The 15,629-nt window shown below is 48.3% G+C and overlaps 1 protein-coding gene across 3 annotated transcripts in view; it reads left to right on the top strand.

Moving 5' to 3' along the window:
* Nucleotides 1–15,629, top strand: part of UPF1 (UPF1 RNA helicase and ATPase) — a 29,409-nt gene that overhangs the window by 10,473 nt on the left and 3,307 nt on the right. Inside the window, exons 3-23 of one of the 3 annotated variants that reach the window (XM_083720225.1) lie at nucleotides 486–575; nucleotides 1,641–1,808; nucleotides 1,951–2,131; nucleotides 2,935–3,096; nucleotides 3,475–3,559; nucleotides 3,697–3,795; nucleotides 4,311–4,419; nucleotides 4,518–4,677; nucleotides 4,789–4,907; nucleotides 5,515–5,679; nucleotides 6,064–6,178; nucleotides 6,772–6,915; nucleotides 7,446–7,659; nucleotides 8,663–8,780; nucleotides 9,742–9,898; nucleotides 10,495–10,637; nucleotides 11,804–11,978; nucleotides 12,754–12,835; nucleotides 13,047–13,208; nucleotides 14,677–14,894; nucleotides 15,219–15,338. In XM_083720225.1, the coding sequence (XP_083576351.1) occupies nucleotides 486–575; nucleotides 1,641–1,808; nucleotides 1,951–2,131; nucleotides 2,935–3,096; nucleotides 3,475–3,559; nucleotides 3,697–3,795; nucleotides 4,311–4,419; nucleotides 4,518–4,677; nucleotides 4,789–4,907; nucleotides 5,515–5,679; nucleotides 6,064–6,178; nucleotides 6,772–6,915; nucleotides 7,446–7,659; nucleotides 8,663–8,780; nucleotides 9,742–9,898; nucleotides 10,495–10,637; nucleotides 11,804–11,978; nucleotides 12,754–12,835; nucleotides 13,047–13,208; nucleotides 14,677–14,894; nucleotides 15,219–15,335 (2,983 nt within the window). In that variant the 3' untranslated portion in view covers nucleotides 15,336–15,338. Of the gene's footprint in view, nucleotides 1–485; nucleotides 576–1,640; nucleotides 1,809–1,950; nucleotides 2,132–2,934; nucleotides 3,097–3,474; nucleotides 3,560–3,696; nucleotides 3,796–4,301; nucleotides 4,420–4,517; nucleotides 4,678–4,788; nucleotides 4,908–5,514; nucleotides 5,680–6,063; nucleotides 6,179–6,771; nucleotides 6,916–7,445; nucleotides 7,660–8,662; nucleotides 8,781–9,741; nucleotides 9,899–10,494; nucleotides 10,638–11,803; nucleotides 11,979–12,753; nucleotides 12,836–13,046; nucleotides 13,209–14,676; nucleotides 14,895–15,218; nucleotides 15,339–15,629 lie in introns of all 3 variants that reach the window. The other 2 variants (XM_083720223.1, XM_083720224.1) reach the window with 2 other exon arrangements.

The raw sequence follows: 15,629 nt of genomic DNA, 5'->3' as shown, positions 1-15,629 counted from the left end.
CTGCCACAGGTTTCTTGAACCCTGTTCAGATGCTGCAGCATTTCTCTTTCAATGCTGGTTTATTCAACACTCTGACAGTGTGCATGTCCTGTGATGACTTAGCAGATTGCACTGTGGTGTCATAAAGCAGAACTGGGACTTGTATTGCTTAATGCCAGCTCTCAGCAGCATGGAGAGAAGGTCTATCTGAAGGTAGCCCTGTTTAGGGAAGTTTTTAAATGCCTGATGTTTTATCACTGTTTTAATTGATTCTCAATTAATTCTCATCAATTATATTGGGAGCCTCTCAGAGTGACTGGGGAAACACAGCCAGATGGGCGGGGTATAAATAATAATAATAATAATAATAGGTGAAGCAAGGGTGCAACCCAACCAACTCTTGAGGTTTTGGTCTGGATCAACTTGAACTAGAGAGAACCAAAGGGAAAGCACCCTGGCTTGCCATGCCTTTGAAGCAAAACCTAACAATGTGTCCTCTTCCTTAGCTACTGTGGCATCCATGACCCAGCTTGCGTTGTCTACTGCAACACCAGCAAGAAGTGGTTCTGCAACGGGCGTGGGAATACGTCTGGCAGGTGAGCGATGCAGCCACAGAAGTGGTGATGGCAAGAAGCATTGGGGTTGTATCGAGCTATGTTCTGCTCAGGGTAGACTTGTTGAAATTAGTGGGCCGAAATTTGTCATGCCCATTGCATTCTGGGTCTACTCTTGAGTGGGATGAGCGCTGGATACAAACCTTAGGCGGTTGCCTCACATCGTGAGCCAGGTCACTGGTTCACATTGCCCAGTACTACATAAGGTGGCTGGGATTGGATGTGAGATCTTTTCTCTCGCTGTGTGTGTCTGTGTCTCATGCATGTACTGTTACACGTCACCTTTCATTTCCTTGCTGCCTTTTATGCAGAAAAGCCATCAAGGCTGCTCACACAGTTTAATCCAGATAAAGCAGACATAGGCAAACTCCGACCCTCCAGATGTTTGGAACTACAATTCCCATCATAGCTAACAGGACCAGTGGTCAGGGATGATGGAAATTGTAGTCCCAAACATCTGGAGGGCCAGAGTTTGCCTATGCCCGAGATAAAGAATTACAACAATATAATAAAATACACTGCTTGACAACATTTTTTTTAAAAGAGCAGTATGTGCACATCATATTTAAAAACCTGGAATTTGGACTGAAAAACCAGTGTGCCCCCCATGTTATCCATATACATCGGTACCTCGGGTTACATACGCTTCAGGTCACAGACTCTGCTAACCCATAAATAGTACCTCGGGTTAAGAACTATGCTTCAGGATGAGAAGAGAAATCGTGCTTCGGCAGCACGGCGGCAGCTAAAGTGGTGCTTCAGGTTAAGAACAGTTTCAGGTTAAGAATGGACCTCCGGAACGAGTTAAGTACTTAACCCGAGGTACCACTGTATACACACACACACACACACACACACACACACACACACACACACAGACCAGGACTTCTGATAAGGTTTCCCAGGCATGAGGTGGCACAGAGTAGGTATAAAAGCTCTCCCTTGATAATCGGAGGTATCCTTCCATGCTCCTGCTTGCATTTTTACATTGGTAGGAAAACCAATTTGCCATGCAACCCAGCCTGCCTTTCTTCTGTGTCTTGCCAGCCATATTGTGAACCACCTTGTGAGAGCCAAATGCAAGGAAGTGACACTGCACAAGGATGGCCCTCTGGGTGAGACGGTCCTGGAGTGCTACAACTGTGGCTGCCGCAACGTGTTCCTCCTGGGTTTCATCCCTGCTAAGGCAGACTCTGTCGTCGTCTTGCTGTGCAGGTGAGACATTTCCTCTCTTTATTTTGGAAGCAAATTGCTGGTCAGTCTCAAGTCTTAATGGGCCATTGATTTTGAAAGCATTTTTTAAAAATACTGTTGATTCTCTTTTTATCCCCTATTCTCCCCTATCTTGACTATACAGGCAACCTTGTGCCAGTCAGAGCAGCTTGAAGGACATCAACTGGGACAGTTCTCAGTGGCAGCCTCTGATTCAAGACCGCTGCTTCCTTTCCTGGCTGGTCAAAATCCCTTCTGAGCAGGAGCAGTTGAGGGCGCGTCAGATCACTGCCCAGCAAATCAACAAGCTGGAAGAGCTCTGGAAGGTGCGTGGAAGTGTCTGCAGCAGTGAGCAGAGGGACGACCGAGAGAGCCCAGGAGGGGATAAGCAGATCTGTATCGGGGTGTGCTGTTGGGTGTGGAATTCAGCTTCCTAACAACTCCAGGTCCCTTCATCATTTTCTGAGGCCTTGGCCATACAGCTTGGGAAATGTACGAAGCCTTGGCTTTACGGCTTGAAGCCGAAATCTGTGATACTAGAAAGGAGGCTGAATAAGATTGAGAGTTGTGGGTTCAGTCTAGCACAATATTAGAAGTTGAACAAATCTGCATAGCTGAGCACAGCTTGCAGTACTTGCCATAGCACAGATCTTAAGATTGTTTGGGTGCAGACTTCTTAAAATGTTTTGGGCATGTTTGTGCAGTTGCCAACAGAGAGAGCCTGTCTCTTCATGAAACACCTTCTTTTTGTTACAACAAGACACAATTGGTAGTCAAAATAGACAAACCTTGCAAATTCACCAAAGCCACCAGTCAGCCTACCCCAGCATAGCCTGTGTTTATAATAGAATCATAGAGTTGGAAGGGCCCCTGTGAGTCATCTAGTCCAACCCCCCCGCAATGCAGGAATATGCAGCTGTCCCCTACGGGGATTGAGCCTGCAACCCTGGCATTATCAGCACCCTGCTGTAACCAACTGAGCTAGCCAGTTGCATCCTGGAACGGTTGGATTTGGAAATATCTTCCATTAGTTTTCCGTCTTGATTTAGGAAGACCTGTTCTGAAACCAGCTGATGGGAGGGTTGTAGTTGGTCTGTTCTATTTAACCACCTCTTCTTTGTAACTGCAGGAGAACCCCTCTGCCACCCTCGAAGACTTGGAGAAGCCTGGCGTCGACGAAGAGCCACAGCACGTCCTCCTCCGATACGAGGATGCTTATCAATACCAAAACATATTTGGGCCTCTGGTCAAACTTGAGGCCGACTACGACAAGAAGCTGAAGGAGTCCCAGGTAAGATTCAGGCCTAGGAGGATGCAGCCACTTTGAAATGACATGGCCCAGTGGGCACAACAGTTGCTTTGGAGTAGGGTAAGGGCTGGATCTGAAGAAGGCTCAGTTGCTTCTCCCCGGAAGAGGAACAGTTTTGCCAAATTGTAGAGTCATCAGCCCACCCTCTTTCCTTAACGGTAGCTCCTCTTAGGGATCCAGCAACTGCTAAATCAGCATTAGCTTTGAATTGCCAGGGGTGGTTTAGCAGCCCTTCCTGTGATTGTTCAAGCCAGCTGTGCAGTGCTAGGGAGGGCAGGCAGGAAGCAGAGGGCCAGGTCTGCTCTTGAGTATTGTTTTTGTCTGTGTTTGCAAAGTTAGAATATCTCTCTTTATGTTTAGACACAGGACAACATCACTGTGAGATGGGATCTGGGCTTGAACAAGAAAAGGATTGCCTACTTCACCTTGCCAAAGACGGATTCAGGTAAGAACAGGAAATCAGTAAAGGAAGTCTGGCTCAAGGATCTCTCGATTGGCAGATTCTGAACACCATTAACATTCACAATCAGTGAATTGATGTTTGCTTTGGAAGAACTGAAAGCTTCTAACTCCTCTTTTCAGATATGCGCCTGATGCAGGGGGATGAGATCTGCCTGAGGTACAAAGGGGATTTGGCCCCGCTGTGGAAAGGAATCGGCCACGTGATTAAAGTTCCTGATAGTATCCTTTTAATTTCATGAGGCTGTAAGGAGAACGCCAACATCTCAATTGCACAGTTGAGATTATGTCAAGTGGAGCCCTTAGAACATGTTGAATGCCTGGCATTTGAAGCAGAATTGTGGGAGAGAATGGACAACTCTTCCTGTGCTCCCTTAGAACAACTGTGTTTATCTGGGGGCACAAAAGAAGCAAAAGGTTTCAATTTATGGTTTGTGTAAACACACACACACACTATCCATATACTTGTGCCTCCATTCTTCCTCTGAGGAGGAGGTCAAAGCCCCTTCACATGCCATTCCCAGGCTGATTCCACATCCAGGCAACTAGCAAGGATATCCAGCTTAGCTTGGGCAGTTGAAAGGGTGGTGAGCCTTCAGCTGACACCTTCTCTGTAGACTTGCAGCACTAGAACAGTCCCCCGAGGTAGTGGTGGGCAGAAGGTGGGAGGTGGGGTGGGACTCTGAAAAGGAGCTTGCAACTGTTCCACGAAACTGCTACTTAACGAGGTTTTGAAGATTACGGTGACGAAATTGCGATCGAGCTGAGGAGCAGTGTCGGAGCCCCCGTGGAAGTGACCCACAACTTCCAAGTGGACTTTGTGTGGAAGTCGACCTCCTTTGACAGGTGGGTGAAGGCAGCGTCTCTCTCTGTCTCGAGAAGCCGGTTGCATAAATGCTTGAGGGATGACCTGGTTTGTGCTTGTGCGTCCACCTCTTATTCAGGATGCAGAGTGCCCTCAAGACTTTTGCTGTGGATGAAACCTCCGTCTCTGGCTACATCTATCACAAGCTCCTGGGTCACGAGGTGGAGGATGTCATTATCAAATGTCAGCTGCCGAAGCGCTTCACAGCACAAGGACTTCCTGACCTCAACCATTCTCAGGTAACCTTATCCCGCCCAACAGCAAAGGCAGGAGTTGGGTCCAAGAGCTTCCAGTGTCAGTTTCGCAAACTGTGCTCCCCCGTGTGGTGTTAATGCAATTTCTTTTCCCAGGTGTATGCTGTGAAGACTGTCTTGCAGCGTCCCTTGAGTCTCATCCAGGGCCCTCCCGGAACAGGCAAGACTGTCACCTCGGCCACCATTGTGTACCATCTGGCTAGGCAAGGAAATGGGTAAGAGCAGGAACAGAGATTGCTCTTGAATCTTCTTGGTCAAAAGAGTGCAGCACTTCAAGGGCTGTTGAGATAATTTTAGCACCCATCTGGAAGTTACAGCCTGGTATAGGCGAAACACCCCGTGCGATTGATAAATAGATTGATTGCTTTTCTATCTCACTTTTTTCTCCAAGGAGCTCAAGCTTCTCCCCTCATCTCATTTATTCCCCACAACAACCCTGTTAGGTAGGTTAGGCTGAGACAGTAAGTGACTCAGTGAGCTCTATGGCCAAGTGGGGATTCAAACCCTGGTCTCCCAGCTCCTAGGCTGGCACTCCACCACACTGGCTCTCAGACTTTCAGTTTCTTCTCATGCACAAATTCCCCTCTGATGACATTGACTGCATTTATGGGTTATGCCTCTGCTACCCTTAACCCAAGAGAGCATTGGCCAGTGTTGGCAATCAACCTCAGCCTCTGATTAGGTCTTAATGGAGTGCCTAATCCACTTCAGCACCTTCTTAGCAGAGCTGATGCCAGTGGTAACCCGTTAGCCCTCGCCTACAGTGATAAAGAAGGAAGAACTCTTTGCAGGGGTTTGTTTTATTTCTCATTTGTTTCCAAGGCCCGTGCTGGTTTGTGCCCCGAGCAACATAGCCGTGGACCAGCTGACGGAGAAGATCCACCAGACGGGGCTGAAGGTGGTGCGCCTGTGTGCAAAGAGTCGTGAGGCCATTGACTCCCCCGTCTCCTTCCTCGCCCTGCACAACCAGATCAGGAACATGGATAGGTAAGGCACTTCCTCATCCCATTGCTGCTGAGTCAGAAGCCAGCCTTCCCTTGCAGCTCTGTCACTGTCCCTTGCTCATTCCCTCCCTGCCTTCATCCCTAACTTAAAGCCTGCCTTCCTTTTTCTGGAGAGTGCAAAGATGGGTGGGGTTTTTTATTTAAAAAATAATCTAGCGGCTTCACTTAATGGCACTGCCAATCCTGCCTTTATTTTTCATCAGCCACTACGTGGATTTATTTTTTTAAATATTTATTTGATGTCCATTGACAGCCACTTTGGAAGTGCATTGTTACCAAATTCAATAGTGGAGTATAAGATCCTTAAGCAGGGATCTTGTAACCAGAACATTATATAGCATCCCAGAGATGTCTGTTTGATCCTCAGCATGCCTGAGCTCCAGAAGCTGCAGCAGCTGAAAGATGAGACTGGGGAACTGTCCTCTGCAGATGAGAAGCGCTACCGGGCCCTGAAGCGGACGGCGGAGCGGGAGCTGCTCATGGTGACATTTTCCTACCTCTTATACGGGGGCTGTTGCTTACTGTTGGTCAGACCAGGTGTGCTACTTGTGTTCTCTGATCCAGGAGGCTGACTTGTCTCCTTTTTCATCATCGGTTCTGTAACAGCAAAGGGATAACCCTACCTTAAACAATGAATAATCACAGAGGCTGCAACAAATATTGCGCGCACACACACACACAAAACCCCTCACATAATGCTGAAGAATGGCTGTAGGCAGGACTGGAGAAGGATCATAGCTAAGCTGTGCAATAAGTCCAACCTCGATTCTGGCTTCTCCAGGTACAGCTGTTTGGAACTGTGGAGAGCTGCTTCCAGTCCTTATAAACAGTACTGAGCCAAATGGACAAGTGGTTTGGCTTGGTGCAAGGCAGCTTCTTGTGTTCCTAATTAAAATCACCCCCTTTAAACAGAACCTTGAGAACTGGGCTGTTTTATTTTTAAGGAAAGGGCCTTAGCACTGTGCAGAGCACCTGGTTTCCATGCAGATCAGTGGCCTTAATGTAGAAGTTGCTTCCTATGTTCCCTTTGTAGATAGTTTTGTAGCTCCTGAATTTTTGCTGCTTCATCCCTCAGAATGCAGACGTCATCTGCTGCACCTGCGTGGGAGCCGGGGACCCAAGACTGGCGAAGATGCAGTTCCGCTCCATCTTGATTGACGAGAGCACCCAGGCCACGGAGCCAGAGTGCATGGTGCCCGTTGTCCTCGGGGCAAAGCAAGTAGGTTCAAGCAGCCGAGGGGGGTGGGGGCAACTATCTCTTCCGGTGTTGCCACCATCTTTATATATCAAGCAACTTGGGTCTGTGTGAGCTTTTAAAGCCCTCCTGCATTGTCTTAAATGCTTGCATTTCAAGCCTTTAGGAAGAAGACTTAAAGCATTCACAGCCCGTGAGGTCTTGTGTCCACTATGAATAGGAGCAGGAAATGCAAGCTATGGAAGGGAAATCCCAAGAGTTCTGGAAGCTTGTAGAGAACAGAGGTGGAACTGCTGAGGAGGATTGCTGATGGAAAGGCTTGAGTGGATGGGGCAGTTCTGCAGATAATTCTCCAACTTCAGCGCCTTAATTGCTTGAACTCAGAAAGCTAGAAGCTTCCCTCAAGCAGACTTTAGTTCCCCAAACTGCCCTTCCCTTTTGTAGGCCATCACCTCCAGCCTTCTAGGGATGGAGCAGGGGCTTGGCCTGGCTGTTTGTGTGTTCACGCTCATGTGTGCGGTTCCTCCTGTTGACCTTGGGCTTCATTTTCCCAGCTGATCCTGGTGGGCGACCACTGCCAGCTTGGCCCTGTTGTGATGTGCAAGAAGGCGGCGAAAGCAGGCCTGTCCCAGTCGCTCTTTGAGCGGCTGGTGGTGCTGGGCATCAGGCCCATCCGCCTGCAGGTGCAGTACCGCATGCACCCAGCCCTGAGCGCTTTCCCATCCAACATCTTTTATGAGGGGTCTCTCCAGAACGGTGTCACCGCAGGTAAGAAGGGGCAGGGGGAGGGGGTGGGTGATGGAGGGGGCCAGCAGGAGTGCCAGGCAGTGTCCCATTCAGGACCTCTAAGTGGGCCTTGGAGCTTCAAATCAGTGGTGTACAGTCAGTGGAAGAGGGGGACTAGGCTAGTCTCCTAAATGTTCCCCGTAAACTATCAGAGTATTAAACCTGGCGCCTCTTTCCCAAAGCCTGGGAAACTTCTGCCCGGCTTTTGGAGGGAGACACAATGCTCTTGTCAGGGTCCAGGAGCCCTCCTGCCACCTTCCCAAAGCCCACCCAGCTTTGGGAAGGACACGGAAGGGCTCCAGCATTCTATCAGAAGCTTCTGCTTGGCTTAGGGCAGGAGACAAGGTATTAATGCACGGCAGCGTTCCCTCCCCCCCCCCCCATATCGCCCTCACAGGCTGGCACCTTTGGCTCTAACTGTTCCCCACTGAACACCACAGCTTCATATCAGTCTCAATCCTTGCCGTAGTCTTCGCGTCGGGAGGTCTGTGGATTTTGATAGGTGGTTCTCGCTGCTGTTCCAGCCTGCTCTTCAGGATGGAAGGACTCCATTTTAAGGCTAGGATCTAGCCCTGTGTTTCCCAAAGTGGGCAGTATGTACTGCCCTTCGCGGTGGGATTAGCAGGGGAGGCACTAAGAGGCAGGGGAGCACTGAAGATGTAGGTGGCTATTGGACTTTGAAAAGCTAGTCTCACTGGTTCAAGTTCATCAGGTTTTTTGTTTTTTTTTTGAATTAATTAAAATACTTTTGAATCAATGTGCAATTAATTGTTGCTGTTTGGTATGTTACAGTGTTACAGTCTTCCTTACTGTGTTGTGCAAAGTGTTACAATGCTTTTTATAGGATAGGGGGCATTGGGATGAGTTTATGGGACCAAGGGGGCAGTTACCTAAATGGTTTGGGAATCACTGATCTACCCAAAGTAAGACCCAGCCTCCACAGGAGAAACATACGCTAACAGGCAACTTCCCTGTCGCTCTGCAGCGGACCGTGTGAAGAAGGGATTTGACTTCCAGTGGCCCCAGCCAGACAAGCCCATGTTTTTCTATGTGACCCAAGGGCAAGAAGAGATTGCAAGTTCTGGGACTTCTTACCTGAACAGGTAAGTCATGTGGGAAAGAGGAGAAGGGGGTCAGCCAAGTCTCTGGGACAGAATGTGTGGATGCCTTGCTTGGACAAACATCATGTCTCTCTCTCTCTCTCTCTTGACTATTCATTAATTTATACACCAGTTATATGCCAACACGACATATTTCAATTATGTGTGGATTTTATAACTTAATGATTTAGAAGCCATATTAAGCTATAAAATCCATACATAATTGAAATAACCCAATAACAGTTCCATCAAAGCAACGGAAGCATCCTTAATTAAAATAGCCCGCAATAAATGAAGCCGGTTAAAAGGCATGGTTGTTAAAACAGTTCTAAAAAGATAGGATCGGTAGTTCAAGGTCATCCCAGAGTGAAGGAGGTGAGGCTGGAGAAGTGATGGAGGCCAAGCATTTTAGTTCTGCAGTCCAAAGGATGGGAAGCGGACAGGAAGGACATGGTCCAGCAGTGGCATTTCTCACCCATATACAGTCCCCACCGCGCGCCCCCTCCCCCAAAAGATTAGTATTGTCAAATGGAGACTATTCCAGGTAGCTTGATCTTCCTCTGGTGAGCTGAAGGTGGCCTGGAACTTTGAAAGGGAGCCAGTCAATTAATTCCATTTGTGCCTGAAGACTCTACTCAGTAGGATTGGAATAGGACATTTGGAGGATGGTGGCTGATACCCTGCTCGTGCCCATGCCCATTATTCCAACCTGAATAATGCCAAGAAATGTGCTACATGTGGCTTCTGTTGTGCCCTTTCCTTTGTCTGATGTACTTTTCTTTTCCTCCCTTGCTACTTTTTTTTTAAAAAAAACTTAAACATTTTGCATCTTTGTCGCAGAGTGAATTTGGGCATTATACATAGATTTATGGTGTTGAACAAGCTCTGAGGCATTCTGGTTACCTTGGAGACTGTTTCTTGGGCACTGCTCAAGGGGAGGGACTGACTCCTCTTCCCCCTGCAGGACGGAGGCTGCCAACGTGGAGAAGATCACCACCAAGCTGCTGAAGGCTGGTGCGAAGCCAGATCAGATTGGCATCATCACCCCCTACGAGGGCCAGCGCTCCTACCTGGTGCAGTATATGCAGTTCAGCGGCTCTCTGCACACCAAACTCTACCAGGTACGGCTCTCCCTGTGTTGTCTATGGGCTTCGTGCAACCTTCCCAAGTCAGCATTTAGCCCATCCCCTCTCCCTGCTCCCTGATTCAGAGCAACCCAACTTGTATTTGCAAATGTTTCCTTGGAGGCAGGGTGCATAGAAACCTGACCCACCTATACCATACAGCACAGTACCAAACAGGACTTTCTGCAAATGTATAGCCTCACCTGCTGAAGAGAGTTATATGGAGAGTGGGCTGCTCCTTCTCATACTTGTGTTGGAGAGCTCTGTGCTCAGTGGTCCTTCTTCGCCACCTCCAGTTTAAGGAAGGGAAAGGCAGCTGAATTAATCAAACTGGGTAGCCAAGAAATCGCTAACTTGCATAGCAGTAAATTTATGGACAGCCAGGTAGATTAGCCTCCCTCCCCAAATACGGAGTGCAAGCGAGGCAGGACTGGAAAGTAGTTTGAAATTGATTTTCAGGAGGTGGAACCACGTAGACATCATGTAATGCTTCCTGGCTAACCATCACTCTCTCCGAAGGAAACACTCTAGAGATGTGAGTCATTTAGAACGTGCTTTAACAGAGTCCTTTTCTCTCCCTGTCCCCTTCCCAGGAAGTGGAAATAGCCAGCGTTGACGCTTTCCAAGGGCGCGAGAAGGACTTCATTATCCTGTCCTGTGTTAGAGCCAACGAGCATCAAGGCATTGGCTTCTTGAATGACCCCAGGCGCCTCAATGTGGCTCTCACCAGAGCAAGGTACAGCAGAAGCCACTGAGTGTGAGACAGCTATGTCTGCCAGTCCCAAAGAGCTCTTTGCTTCTATCTAGCTAAGGAAATTATTGTCTTGTTGCAGCAGGGGAGAAAGGTGCAGGTGACTTACACCTTTTTTCTTACCCTTCTGCTTGGAGTCAGGGTGGGGAAAACAACGGGCTTTTTGGAGTGAGTTTTCTCTGTACAAGCTACAAACAGCTGAGCTGATAATAAACCATCTGGCTTGTGCAGGCCAGTCTTACGTAGAAGTTCAGCAGTGTTGTGTTAAGGCCTTTAAGTTTCCAAACCCAGTCAGATGGGTGGCATATAAATAATAAAATTATTATAATAAACTGCGCTCTGCATGAATTGGATTCATGTCTCTCTTTAGCTGGCAAACTCTTGAGAGCGCTTTTTGCAAGATCATGACAACACAAATGCAGTTCTCCAGCTGAGAAAGCCTGAAATGGAGAATTTAAATCTAGCAGAGGCAGTAGAGCAGCATGTTTTGCCTGAGGTCCTTCTCCAAGTTCCTTCCTAATCAGAAGTGTGTGAGAGAAGCCCAGGAGAGGGTCCCACTTCCCTAAAGCGGGTGCCTGTTTTGCAAACCTCTTGGGACCAGGCTGCAACATTTTTATTTATGCAGGCATTTTTTAATTTGTTAATGTTGGGCTAGATGATCCTCAGGGTCCCTTCCAGGATCTATAATCTGCTATATTTCACTCATGTCTCTTATTGGGCTTCAGCGTTCTGCCCATAATTTAGTGCACCACCCTGGAATCAGTTTTCATGGAGGGAGTACTGAAATCTCTATAGATTAAATATTAACTTTAAGCCATCCAATGAGAACCAACCTCCAGGGGGCATGCAGGAAGGCCTGAGCCAAATAGGAGGCTCTTTGCTGGACACCATGCTAGTCCCCCCTGGGAGAGAAGTATAACTATCACCAGGGTGTCACAACTGAGAAACACCCCTTGCCTGCCTGGAATTAAAAGGCAAAGGCCATGGAGATTGGCACCCAACAGCGAGTGGAGCACTTAGGCGGGTTCCTACGGCCGCAATTGGTCCTTCGGGTGGCTGCAGGGTGCTGGTAGGTTCTGAGTGCCAACCAGGTGGTGAACTACGCGACAGTGCTTTGGTGTGGACTTCATTCTTTCATTCATTCATTTAAGGTATGGTGTCATCATTGTTGGGAACCCGAAAGCGCTTTCCAAGCAGCCCCTCTGGAACCACTTGCTGAACTACTACAAGGAGCAGAAAGTGCTGGTCGAGGGGCCCCTGAACAACCTCCGTGAGAGCCTCATGCAGTTCAGCAAGCCTCGGAAGCTGGTCAATACCATCAACCCTGTAAGTGCCACTGGTGGGGCTGGAAACCTACACCTGTGCCCTGCTTTAGAGATTAGGCTTCACTGCCCTTCTCCAGCATCCTAGAGCTGCTGAGGCTGTGAACTGCCCCTCCCATGTTGAGTAAACCTGTTCAACTGCCTCACACTCAGCAATGCAACTTTTGGTCTTTCAGACAGGGTCCCATTTCACAGTTGAAAGGAGAAATAAGGGGAGGGGAAACAGCTTGAAATATTTCGCCCATGAGGAGTTCCCATTCCCAAGCATTCTGCCTTTTGGATCTGTAAACAACCTTGCAGTGGGGAGGGGGGGTAATAGTAATAATAATAATAATAATAATAATAATAATAATAATAATAATAATAAATGATCTGGTTTATTATTAGTAAAACAAGCCAAGGTGAAACAGCTGAAAAGTCAATCCACAACACACAGCAGGCAGGGCTAAAGAACACAAACAGCTTCACGCAATCATTGAGCCATCTGCCTGAAAAGACGCCAGAGGAGAACCTGATCCACCCTCTTTGAGAGGAAACTCTGCAGTTGTGGCGCCGCCACCAATAAGGACCTGCCTCTCTTCTGTTCCGACCAGGCATGCCTCTCTTGGTGGTAGAATGTAGAGCAGGGCCTCGGAAGGCCTCTGTAATTGGCAGGCAGGGAAAAGCCATCCTCTTTGCTAAAGGAAAGTTCCAGAAAGTTCTTCCTCATGTGAGCCGTCAGAAACAGTTTGTGTAAAGATATTTTAAAGTGGTCTTTAATTTCTGCCCCCCTTTCTTAGGGAGCCCGGTTCATGACAACTGCCATGTACGATGCCCGTGAAGCTATCATCCCTGGATCGGTGTATGATCGCAGCAGCCAAGGTGAGAGAACTTGGCCAGGGGGATCTCTCCTCAGTCCAAAAGAGAGGCAGTTTTTTACTCCAGAGCTGTTCTGAAACCTCCATGGACCATGTATCTGTGGTGGGTTGAAAGGCCTGGTGAAGAGAGCCTTGTGCCTGCGGTGTTGCTGTTCCCTCCTCTCCTTGCTGTCTTGGGACTTGTTCCCTCTGAGCTCTTCCCCCTCTTCCCTCAGGCCGGCCCTCCAACATGTACTTCCAAACACACGACCAGATCGGGATGATCAGTGCCGGGCCCAGCCATGTCACCGCCATGAACATTCCCATCCCCTTCAACCTGGTGATGCCTCCCATGCCTCCCCCTGGCTATTTTGGACAGGCCAATGGGCCTGCTGCCGGTAAGAGATTGTGCCGCACAGACAGGCGCTTCCATGGCTTGTATGACTTCAGAAGTGCTCAGTGGCAAGGAAGCGGGTGGGGAGGGATTTTGGGGTAAGGCTGCAGCTTCTTCCATCCTCCCAGCAGTGCATGTTTGAAAAACTCATCAGGCAGGTCTCTTGATAATAACGATAATTTTATTTTTTGTACCCCTCCCATCTGGCTGAGTTGCCCCATCTGCTCTGGGCAGCTTCCAACATATATAAAAACATAATAAAACATTACACATTAAAAAACTTCCCTATACAGGGCTGCCTTCAGACATCTGCTAAAAGTCAGATAGTTATTTATCTCCTTGATGTCTGACAGGAGGGCATTCCACAGGACAGGCGCCACTACCGAGAAGGCCCTCTGCCTAGTTTCCTGTAGCTCCACTTCTCGCAGTGAGGGAACCACCAGAAGGCCCCTGGTGCTGGACCCCGGTGTCCGGACTGGACGATGGGGGTGGAGATACTTCTCCATGTACACACCAGTGGCAGAAGCAATCCATATTGTGAGCTGATGGAAGGGCATCCTCCCTCAGTTGAGTTTACATTGAGATTTATTGCTGCTGCTTGAGGACAACCAGGAGAATAATTGCAGGCTTCTTTAGTCATCTTTTGGTGCTTAAAGGCCAGATACTTTAGAGCAGGTTGGTCAAAAGTCCGTTTCAGGGGCCTAATCCAGCCCACCGGTCAGTTTAATCTGGCCCCTGTTTATTTCCTGGGGTAAAATCCTAAAAAAACCCTCAATAACTTCAATCCTAAAAAAAGCTCAATAACTTTGGTCGGCCCCCACGGCCCTTCACTTCATCAGATCTGGCCCAAAGAAGTTTGGATATCACTTCTTTAGAGAGTTGATGTACCCAGTTGTCTGTCAACTGATTGGGTAGTGAAAGCTGAGTTTTTGGATTTTGCTGCCTCCAGCTGCAGAGGCAGAGCATTGCCATCATGGCTACTAGCTATCAATAGTCATCTCCTCCTCCGTGAATAATTCCAGCCCCCTTTTAGAGCCATCCCATTTGGTGGCCATTACTAATTCCTGTGGGAGAGAGTTCCATAACTTAACTATGCACTGCACGGAGAAGCTCTTTCTTTTATCAGTCTTGCTTAAATATAGTGAATTAATCCCAGTCAATTAGTTGTGATTCCTTATCAATAACTACATAGATTTTTACTTATTTTATTATTCATTCATTCATTCAATTTATATGCCACCCTTTATCAGAAGATCCCAGGGCAGTGTACAAAATTATAAGCACATTACAGGCATACTGACAGACAGCCTGTATGGGGATTAATTTAATACAGTGAAACGGTTTATATATTTATCAGATACAGAGGACGCTTTTTGCCTGCTTTCCAGCCTGGCTGCTCTCCCAAGGGCACCACAAAGCCGTGCTGACTGCATGAGTGCCTTCTCTGCATTGAGATTTGTTTTCTCTTGTAGGACGTGGGAACCCAAAAGGCAAGACCAGCCGTGGTGGGCGCCAGAAAAACCGCTTTGGGATCCCAGGGGCCGGTCAGTCAAACCTTCCCAACAGCCAGGCCAGCCAGGACGTGGTCTCCCAGCCGTTCTCTCAGGGCCCTTTGACTCAGGGCTACATCTCGATGAGCCAGCCGTCTCAGATGAGCCAGCCAGGCTTGTCCCAGCCAGAGCTGTCGCAGGTAAAGGAATTTATTTAAGGTGCTGGTGTATTGTGTGTGCTCCAGAGTACAGATATTTACACATCAACACTTCTGGGGGTGAATTGAGGCCAGAAAGAAATGGCCCCTTCCTTGAACTGGAGGTCAGGAGCCCTTGCCACTCTCTGCCTCACAGGTAAGTATGAGATATGCATCCACTTGGCACTAAAATTGTATTTCTGTTTCAACTGCCTGTTTAAACTCTGAATTCAGTGTATTCTCTTTGGTCTTCCCTCTCTCTCCCCACTCCAGTTTCTCAATTGGAAAATAATCTCTCCTCTCCTTCCTCCCACTTTTTCTCTTCAGGATAGTTACCTTGGTGACGAGTTCAAATCTCAGATCGACGTGGCCCTGTCGCAGGACTCTACTTACCAGGGGGAACGCGCATATCAACACGGAGTGACGGGACTGTCACAATATTAGAGTGTAAGGTGCTTTTCCGATAATAAGAGTTGGGGAGAGAACAGGGGTGGTGGTCTCATCAGCGCCCCTCATCTCTGTGCACATGCCACTGAACGCCCGGCTCAGTCTTTCGTTGAGTGGGATCTGAATGCTGTCTCCAAATTATGAGCATTGGAACTGGGTTTTTCCTTTTACTTGTGCCCCGTTTGCCAGCGGAATGGTCTACCTTGTTCTCTTTGTTCTTGCTGGCTTTGACTGGGAGGTTTTGGCCTATCCAGATGTTGCTCTCTGGGGGGAGGGAGATGAGCTGCCTTG

The sequence above is a fragment of the Podarcis gaigeae genome (genome assembly GCF_964106915.1).
Source record: "Podarcis gaigeae genome assembly, chromosome: 18".
Lineage (NCBI taxonomy): Eukaryota > Metazoa > Chordata > Lepidosauria > Squamata > Lacertidae > Podarcis > Podarcis gaigeae.
This window is presented reverse-complemented; position numbering and strand designations above follow the sequence as displayed.